General features: G+C 61.1%; 2 protein-coding genes across 3 annotated transcripts in view; both read right to left on the bottom strand.

Annotated features, from left to right (window-relative positions):
* TEDC1 (tubulin epsilon and delta complex 1) overlaps positions 1 to 1,718 on the bottom strand; it is an 11,850-nt gene extending 10,132 nt beyond the window's left edge. The window contains exons 1-2 of the mRNA XM_023731676.1: positions 1,572 to 1,718; positions 1,401 to 1,479 (exon numbers count right to left, since the gene is read on the bottom strand). Coding sequence (XP_023587444.1) covers positions 1,401 to 1,479; positions 1,572 to 1,718 — 226 coding nt within the window. The remainder of the gene's footprint in view (positions 1 to 1,400; positions 1,480 to 1,571) is intronic.
* A 3,007-nt stretch (positions 1,719 to 4,725) lies between these two features.
* LOC101361941 (cysteine-rich protein 1) lies at positions 4,726 to 7,988 on the bottom strand. Of its 2 annotated transcripts, none has more exons than XM_023731675.1 (5): positions 7,772 to 7,988; positions 5,478 to 5,572; positions 5,339 to 5,396; positions 5,201 to 5,247; positions 4,726 to 5,095 (listed from the first exon to the last, which is right to left on the bottom strand). In XM_023731675.1, exons 1-4 carry the CDS (start codon positions 7,851 to 7,853, stop codon positions 5,207 to 5,209), a joined length of 276 nt encoding a protein of 91 aa, XP_023587443.1. In that variant the 5' UTR covers positions 7,854 to 7,988; the 3' UTR covers positions 4,726 to 5,095; positions 5,201 to 5,206. The 2 variants fall into 2 exon arrangements, with proteins under 2 accessions (XP_023587443.1, XP_004376821.1); XM_004376764.2 differs by lacking the exon at positions 7,772 to 7,988 and adding an exon at positions 6,739 to 6,805.
* Between the last annotated feature and the right edge of the window lie 1,247 nt (positions 7,989 to 9,235).

The raw sequence follows: 9,235 nt of genomic DNA, 5'->3' as shown, positions 1-9,235 counted from the left end.
ATCACACGCAAGTAAAATTTTGCTGAAGATCATTCGAAAGCAGCTGCAGCAGTATGTCGACAGGGAACTGCCAGAAATTCAAGCTAGATCAGAAGAGGATGTGAAACCAGGGATATCATTGCTGATGTCAGATGGATCCTGGCTGAAAGCAGAGAATACCAGAAAGATGTTTACCTGTGTTTTATTGACTATGCAAAGACAGTCAACTGTGTAGATCATAACAAATTATGGATAACATTGCGAAGAATGGGAATTCCAGAACACTTCATTGTGCTCATGAGGAACCTGTACACAGATCAAGAGCAATCGTTCAGACTGAACAAGGGGATACTGCATGATTTAAAGTCAGGAAAGGTGTGCGTTAGGGTTGTATCCTTTCACCATACTTATTCAATCTGTAGGCTGAGCAAATAAGCCAAGAAGCTGGACTCTATGAAGAAGAACGGGGCAGCAAGATTGGAGGAAGACTCATTAACAACCTGTGGTATGCACATGACACAACCTTGCTTCCTGACAGTGAAGAGGACCTGAAGCCCTTACTGATGAAGATCAAAGACCACAGCCTTCAGTGTGGATTACACCTGAACATAAAGCAAAAATCCTCACAACTTAACCAGTAAGCAACATCATGATAAACGGAGAAAACATTGAGGTGGTCAAGGATTTCATTTTACTTGGATCCGCCATCAACATCCATGAAAGCAGCAGTCAAGAAATTAAAAAGACGCATTGCATTGGGCAAATCTGCTACAAAACACCTCTTTAAAGTGTTGAAAAGCAAAGATGTCACCTTGAAGACTACGGTGCACCTCACCCAAGCCATAGTGTTTTCAATCGCCTCATACGCATGGGAAAGCTGGACAATGAATAAGGAAGATCGAAGAATTGACGCCTTTGAATTGCGGTGTTAGCAAAGGATATGAAATATACCACGGACTGCCAAAAGAACAAACAAATCTGTCTTGGAAGAAGTACGACCAGGATGCTCCTTAGAAGCAAGGATGGTGAGACTCCGTCTCACATACTTTGGACATGTTATCAGGAGGGACCAATCCCTGGAGAAGGACATCATGCTTGGTAAAATAGAGGGTCAGCGAAAAAGAGGATGACCCTCAACGAGATGGACTGACACAGTGGCTGCAACAATGGGCTCAAGTGTAACGATTGTGAGGATGGCACAGGACCGGGCAGTGTTTCCTTCTGTTGTACTAAGGTCGCTATGAGTCACAACCGACTCCAGGGCACCTAACAACAACAACGGTGGCGGGGGGGTGCCGGCCAGGGGCGACACCTGCGGGGTGGGCGGGGTTACCGGGCAGGGTTTACAGGGGCGGGACCTATAGAGGTGGATGTGGCCACAGACTAACCGGGGCGGGATTGCAGGGGTGGGCGGTATCTACCGGGGGTTAGCGAGGCAGCGATGTCGTCCTCCGAGAGCGGTGAGAGCACATAGAAGAGCAGGCGCCAGAGCGGGGGGGCCTGCGGGGACAAAGACGCGCGGTCAGCGGGGCCCGCTTCCCCGCGCCCCCCGGGCCCCGTTCCCGCCCAGTCACCGGCCCCGCGAGCCTCACCGCCTCCGGGAAGTCGAACTTGGCGCGACGGAAAGTCTCGGGGCTGGGCCCTGCGGACAGCGTCCGACTCAGAGCGGCGATGGCCTCGGGCAGGGCCCCAGCCCGGGTCCCGGCCACTTGGCCCACCCAACGCCGCCGCCGCCCCATGCAGCCTGCACAGGCCTCCTTCGGACTGCCCGCTGCCGCAGGCCGAGCCTCGGCGTCCGATTAGCGTGTTAGCCGGGACCCGGGTCCAATCACAATGCCGGCCGCGAACCAACGTCCAATCACCTCCGCAGGTTCCGCCTCTGCGGACCCCGCATCTGCCGCCCTGAGTCCAATCACGGCGCTGACCTGCCCCGTTGCCCAATCACCACCGCCGGTCTGATACTAGAGTCCAATCAATGCTGACGATCGTCGCGCCGGCCCGGCCTCTGAGGTCCCGCCTCCAATTGGCAGTTGGAGGCCGGCGCACTCCGGTGCTGTGGCGCTTCCGGGCGTCGGGCTGCGGGGATTTGGCCTAAGTGCTGCGGCCCTCCGCCTTCCGGCCGCATCCTCGCTTAGTCCCTGACATTCCCACCGGTTAGCGCCGCTCGCCCACGGGAGCCGCACCGCGAGCAGGGACAATGGGGACGCGCTCTGGGCGCCCTGGGCCGCAGAGGCCTGGCAGCCGGCCCGCCGGAGCCCCGTGCGCGACCCTCGGCCTCTACCAGCGGGGCGGGGCGGGGGGAGCAAGGCAGGGGCCGTCCGTCCGCCACGTGCCTCATCTGCACCGCCTATCCGGCGCAGAAGCCCGCCCCCATGTCCTCTCGGATGAGCGCGATCCCTTGGAAGAAGGCCGGAAACTTTCCAACCCCCCCAAGTCCACAGCCCCCCCCCCCGTAACCCTCCGATCCGCCTTGCACCCCTCCTGCCCCAGCCAGCGTTCCCCAGGCCTCCCTCTGTCCAGCACCCTCAGCCCCTTCTTCCTGCCATTTGGAAACAGTCTGGCCGACGTTTTTCAGAGCTAAACACAGATTTGCAGCGCCATTCCTAGGAACTTTTGTTAGTTGGCAGTGTGGTCGATTCCGACTCATGGCGACTCTTAGGAACCTACCCAAAATAAATGAAAACCTATGTTCACACAAAGACATCCACGCGGAGGTTCATAGCAGCTTTATTTATAGTAGCCAACACGGAGCAGCCCAAGCCCACGAGCTGATGGATGGGTAAACAAAATGCTCTATCCACACAATGGAATACTGTTCAGTAATGAAAACGAACACACTGCTGTACATGTTACAACGCTGATGAAGCTCAAGGACATTATCCTAAGTGAACGTGCTTGCCTAGGGAAACCGCTGGGAGCAAGAAGTGACCAGAAGGGCACCAAGGGGCTCTTGGAGGCGGCAATAATGTTTTAAACCTATTGTGATGTTTGCACAACTCAGCAAATTTCGTAAAATCACGGAATGTACGAGGGTGAGTTTTATGGTATGTAAATTATACCTCAGTAGGGCTGTAAGAAGACAGAGAAGATGGGGCAAGAGAGGAAGAAAGGAGACAAAGAAGGGGAAGGAGGAGGTGAAGAACAACGGGAAGAAGAAGAGAGGAAGGACAGAAAGTAAATACATCAGTCTTCCCTGGACAACACAAGCCTTCCACCCTCCCCAGCCAGGGCTGAGCCCACAAAAGTGCGTCATAGACTCCCAGTCCTCCTCAGTCTCCTGCTCCACCCTTCAGCCCTCCCTACAAACAACCTCCTTCTTCTATCAGCCCTTCCCTGGACCTCAAACCCGGTGTTTCCCGGGTCCCTGTGCCTCTGTGCATCCCCCACCTAGTGGGCTGTATGTCTCATAACCTCATACTAAATGGCCCGTGCACGGACACACACAACTGAACCCATGCTGCCCTCACCTCCTGAGCTGCTCTCCTCCCACCTGTGTGGCAGTCTGGCTGCCTGCCCCTTTTCCCCCCACCATCAGCCCTCCTTCCAGAGTCCACCTTCAGCTCAGGCCAGGACTGCCACCGGCATGCAGCCTGGCCCCGCCTTCGCTCCTCCACACTGCAGCCCAGAGGTCTTTCTGGCTGCCCTCCCACTAATGCTCTTACATAGCTCCCTGTTGCCGTGGGGGTACAGACCACAGGCCATATTCCTTACTCCTCCCGCTTTGGATCCTAATACAGTGGGATCCTTGAATCCTGTGAGCCCTTTCCCTCTCAGGACCTTGGCACCTACTGAGCTTTCAGCCTGGAATGCTCTCTACCCCGCCTGTGACCATGCTACTTCCAGTCTTCCTTCAGGTCTCAGCTCTCCGAGAGCTCATCCCGGTCCACCGCTTCCCTTCTGACTGAGCAAGGGAGAAGCAGCTGGTCTGCGGGGGATGCTTCTCCCAGCATGCTCAGGTCAGGCTTGCCTCCTGCACCTACCCACCCCCCCCCACCCTGCAGTGCCCGTTCTGGCCACCAGGTGTCACCTGAGTCCTAAAGCCCCCAGCCCCGTGTCCCACACCCATCATCCATCACCAAAAGCACTCAGCTCCCACATCTTGGAATCCCACAAATCACCCCCCACCCACCAAGAACATACACGTGTGCGCGCGCGCGCGCACACACACACACACACACACACACACACACACACACTGCCTGTCCAGCTCAGTCTCCCAGGACCCCCACCACAACCAGAGCCAAGACAGCAGCTCAGGTCCTGGGAGGGCTGGCTGCTGCTAGAGCAGGAGTCCCAGAGTCCCAGGAGGGGGCTCTGAGGGGTACCCAGTTAACACCTGCTGACTGGTTTGACATGGGAGTTTCCAGAAAGCCCCAATCCTTGAGGCACAGCCAGTGTCTCAAATCCCCTCTGGTAAGTTTCCGGGAGGGGCAGAGGGCAAGTGGGGGCAAATCGGGGGCAGCATGCCTGGGTGGACAGGGCCGGAGCCCTCTAGGCAGCCACTACCCGCCCCTGCAGAGATGGAGGCGGGGGCAGCAGGAAGTGGGAAAGGGGCAGGCAAGGAGTTCCCCACAGCAACTCTGAAAAGCGTGTCAAAAAGGGAACCAGCAAGAGCTGCAGCTGACTCACCCCTGTGGCCACCCTCCCCCCGCAGGCTGGGCCCTCCCCAGCCCACCTGCTCCCAGGCCTCCAACTCCTGGCCCACCCTGCAAAGCCTCGCCAGAACCGCTGAGGCAGGCTGGGTGTCACTGTGTGTATGAGGGTAAGAAGGCTTCAAGCCTGTGTAGGTGCTGGCCCCAGAAGTCTGTCCAGGTGGCCTGGCCTCTCTCCCACCCCTACCCATGGTGGGCCCCAGGGCGACGCCTCCTGCAGCAGGAGGAGTGGGTGCCGGAAGGGTCCAGGTCAGACCCCAGCTGAGCCTCCTGCCCATCCTGACACACTCATGTGTGCGCACGAACACACACGCACGCACACACAGCCACGGGCGTTCAGAGTGTTTGGAGTTTATTGAGGGTATGAGGGGCTACAGGGGAGCCGTGGGTACTGGGGGGCAAGGCCTGGCATCTGCCTGAAGGAGAAGCAGCGTGGTGGGTGGCTGGCCAGCAGGGAGTGGGGCCTGCACAGAGAGAAAGGAGAAGTGAGGGCTGAGCCCACCCAGCACCTTCCAGGCCTGAGGGCAGTCAGACTCAGGAAGGGGCGGCTAGGCTGGGCAGGTTGGTACCTGGGTTTACTTGAAAGTGTGGCTCTCAGCTCCACCTCTCCCAAAGCCTGCAGAGCAAACGTTGGGAGGTTAGAGGGATCCAGGGGCTGTGGGGGCTGGGAGCTGTAGGGGCTGGGTCAGAGGTTGTGGGGAGCATACCTTTGGGCCCAAACATGGCCGCATAGCAGGGGTGGTTGCAATAGGGTTTGCCCTCATGCTGCAGAGAGAAGGGTGATGAGGGAGGTGGTCACCCCATGCCCCTGCACCCCCCAGATCTCGGCATCAGCCCCTGCCTCACCTCAGCGTGGCCCCCAGAGGTCAGCGTCTTTCCACATTTCTCACACTTCAGGCAGGGCCGATGCCAGTCCTTCCCCAGGGATGTCACCCTCTCGGCTGCAGAGCACAGACCCCGCATGAGACACTGCTCATCACATGGCGCTTGCTCACACCCGGCCTCCCGGTTGCTCCCCGTCACCTCTGCCCAAAGCCTGCCTTCCACACGGGCATTCTCTCAGCCCGTCCCTGTGCACCGCCCCCCCCCCGCCGCCCCCAGTCCAGCCAGTCCAGACTAATAACCAGGGGGAGCTGGTACCGGGCCCTGGGCCCCAGATGGTCAGGTGACGTTGGAGGAAGAAGAGAGGGTGGGGAAGTGATAGGGGGACAGGGCAGGGGGTCTGGGACCAGGCTGTGCGGGTTTTCAACCCGTCTCAGCTGGAAGGCCCGTCCACGCGTTGGTGACGGGTGGAGCAGGCGGCGCAAGGCTCGAAGGGGTACTTCCCACTTTCTCCCACCCCTCCCCGTGGGTGGTGTCAGGGGCGGGCTCTGGCTGACCGCTCTCTAGGGCGCAAGGGCAGGGGGGCGGGCGCCCAGGATCCGAGCTCGCCTGTTTCGCGCCCCGGGCGCTGATTTCCGAGTCTGTTTCTACTTAGCGCCGGCTCTGCCGCCGCTCCTTCCTCCCCTCGAGGTCCCCGCCCAGGGCGCGCCGGGGGGAAGGGGGGAGAGAAAAGGCGGGACCCAGAGACGCTGGAGACAGAGACAGGGAGAGACACAGAGACTGGAGGAGACAGGGACCGGGGGAGACACATACACAGCGAGACAGAGACGGAGGAGACACGGAGACAGAGAGAAAGAGATGAGAGGGACAGAGACGGGCAGACCCAGAGACGGGCAGACCCAGAGGAGAGACGCAAAAACTGCAAGACACAGAGAGAGAGGCGGGGGAGAGACAGAGACCAGAAGAGACAGCAGGACCCAGAGACAGGGGGGAGACCCAGAGTCGAGGATACGCACAGAGCAAGGACAGAAAGAGACGAGGAGAGAGACAGGCCCCGAGAGACCCTAATCAGCCACCAGTGGGACACTCGACGCCGGCGCGTGGCTTTGGGGTAGGCGCGAAGGGGGTCTCAGCAGCACACCCAGGTGACCGCTGGCAGGGCTGAGGTCTCCGCTCCGCCGGCGGGCGGCCCAGGCGGGTACCCCCGCCCACCTGCGCTGCCCCAGCCCGGCGCCCGGCCGCGATACCGCGTGGGACCGCTCCTCCGCCCCAGGGGCCGCCTCACCGAAATACACCTCCTTGTTGCACTTGGGGCACTTGGGCATGGCGGCGCTGGGTCGGGTGCAGACAGCGGGGATGGCGGGGCCGGGCTGGGTCCGCGCCTTTCAGGGGCCCGTGCCCCCGCCCCCTTGTGACTCCGCCCCTCGTGCCCGCCGCTTGGCTCTGGGACTTGGACCCCGGGGACCTCGGATCCAGGCCGGCCGCCGGCAAAGGTCATCGGGTCCACCCCCGCCGCTGGCCAGGACGCTGGCCCGGGGGGCGGGAGCGGCAGGGTATCCGTGGGGACTCGGGGGGCGGGGCGGGACTCCTCCAGCAGGTCATGCCCGCCCCCTCTCAGGGCTCTGGAGTTACCAGGGTCCTAGATTGGGGGGGGGGGCGGAGAAAGGGGTTTCCTGGGAGCTGAATGGTGCACCGCCCCCGCCCGTCCCTCCGGCACCTGCTCAAGCCTCCAAATCCACCGGAGCCAGGGAGGGGACAGGCCGCCTCTACAATGCAACTAGATGAAAATTAGCGTGTGAGACTTTCTCCCCGCACACTTTGACCCCGCCCTCCTGCAGATACCCCGCACCTGCGAGGGGGAATCTCGCCCCCGGACCCCTCCCGCCTTCCAGCCCACACGGGGCCGGGCAGCCCGCCCCACCCCCACCCCGCGGGCCAGGCGGGCTCAGTGAGCCTCTCTCCCCGGGAAGTCCACTTGGACCGCAGCGGAACGTCCCTGGGGCATTCAGAAGGGGTAGTTTCAGCCAGGGGAGCCCCCTCCCTCCCGAGCCCCTCGACATGCGGGGGCCGGGGGACAGCCGTGCCTGGCGGCCTTGAAGATGGGAGGGGCGAGGTGTTAGCTTCGCCGGAAGTGCCCATGCTCAGCGGTAGCGGTCCAAGTCCGCCCGGAGCGGCAGGCGAGGCCGCCAGGCTCCTCCCCAGTGCCAGGCAGAGACTGCCTGACCCCGGCCCAGCCCCGCGGGGTCGCGACGTCCATTCCTCCCACCCTCCTCTCGGAAACCTGGAGGGTGACCTGCAGATCCACGCTGGAGAGGTACCTCGCGTCCTTCCCTTAGCCTGGCCCAGTTCGTAGTGGGATCCCGGCCTCCTTGCCACCCTGTCGGGAAATCCCTGACCCATGGCACTGCCCTCTGCCTAACCCTCCTGCCCACTTGATCACCGTCCACCAACAACACCTCTCCTTCCTCTGTGTGTGGCGGGGGAGGGGGTGCCGGCTGTCTCTGTAGATCTGTCACCTCCTTGCCCACGTGGTGCCCCCACAGCCGCATCTCCTTTCTTGGCCTCACCTAGCCTCCTAAGCTCCCAGCAGTACCTTGTCGACCCCCCACCCAGCAGCCCCTCCTTCCCTTCCTCCTGTTCAGTGTTCCTCCCCATCCACCTCCCATCTCCCCAGAACAAAACTTCTCTGGACACCATCCTCCAGCCAGGGTCCCAGGAACTCAGCCTTGACAGCCCCCTGCCCTGGCCACTGCTGGGACCCTGCACTCACCCACCCTGGCACAGGCGTTAAACGCTTTAGTGATGGCTGCCTACTGTCCCTGGAAAGCGGGGGTGAGGTCCTCTACCAACGGAACCCTCTGGCCTCTGGCATGAGGAAACCAGGCACCCACTGTCACATCTCGGCCTGCTGGCCTCTCTGCCTGGTGCAAGGCACTGCTGTGTGCTTTCTGGAGTTAAGGCCACCATCCCGACCCTCCCCACCCTCCAGCCCGTCCCTCAGCGTCGCCTTAGCTTGGGTTTGATGCTGCTGCTCCAACCAGGCCGGAACAAGAAAGGGCTCCTGCTTCCCTTGGCTCCTGGCTCCAGGGTCCAGGAGCGTCAGGAGGACAGGACAGAGAGGGAGGCAGGGCTGACAGATACAGCTGCTAGGGACAGAAATGTGGACAGAGGCAGGGAAAGAGGCAAAGGTCCCCAGGGGTGGCCAGAGACGGCTGAGCAGAGACAGGCCATTGTGCTGGAGGGGACCTAGAGAAGGCCAGGGCTCAGAGCCCCTAGACTGGGCGTGGGTGGGGGTGGGGTGGGGCCTGTCACAGCAGATCCCTTGGCTCAGGGCACACTGTTGCACACATAGAAGATGACAGCTAGGCCTGCCTGGCGTGTTGTGGGGTGGAAGCCCATGGGCACCAGGCTGGGGGGAGGGGTGCTCACAGGTGCACACGTTCTTCTGGGAGATGTCCATGCGCACGTGTCAGGTTCTGTGGATGAGATGGGTGTGCCTGTTGGCATATCTGTGTGTGTATCCAGGTGTGTCGTGTGGGGGGGGGGGTCGGTCTCTCTCGGAGGAGTTATCTGCCCATGTTTCTGTTTAACCAACACGCCTACCTGGCGACTCCCAGCCTGGCTGCTTTGTAGGACACTACTAGCTGGGCCAGAGGGGGCAGTGACCCGGTCCTTGTCCTTATCTCCACTGCCCCATCCCAGGGATGGCCCCATCCCCACACCCTAGACTCCAACCCCGCCCTGCCCAGTGGGGAGGCCCCCCTGAAAACAGGGGTGATGAG

Source organism: Trichechus manatus, unplaced genomic scaffold (assembly GCF_000243295.1).
Source record: "Trichechus manatus latirostris isolate Lorelei unplaced genomic scaffold, TriManLat1.0 scaffold00045, whole genome shotgun sequence".
NCBI lineage: Eukaryota > Metazoa > Chordata > Mammalia > Sirenia > Trichechidae > Trichechus > Trichechus manatus.
Note: the sequence above shows the minus strand (reverse complement) of the source record. Positions and strands in the feature narration are given on the sequence as shown.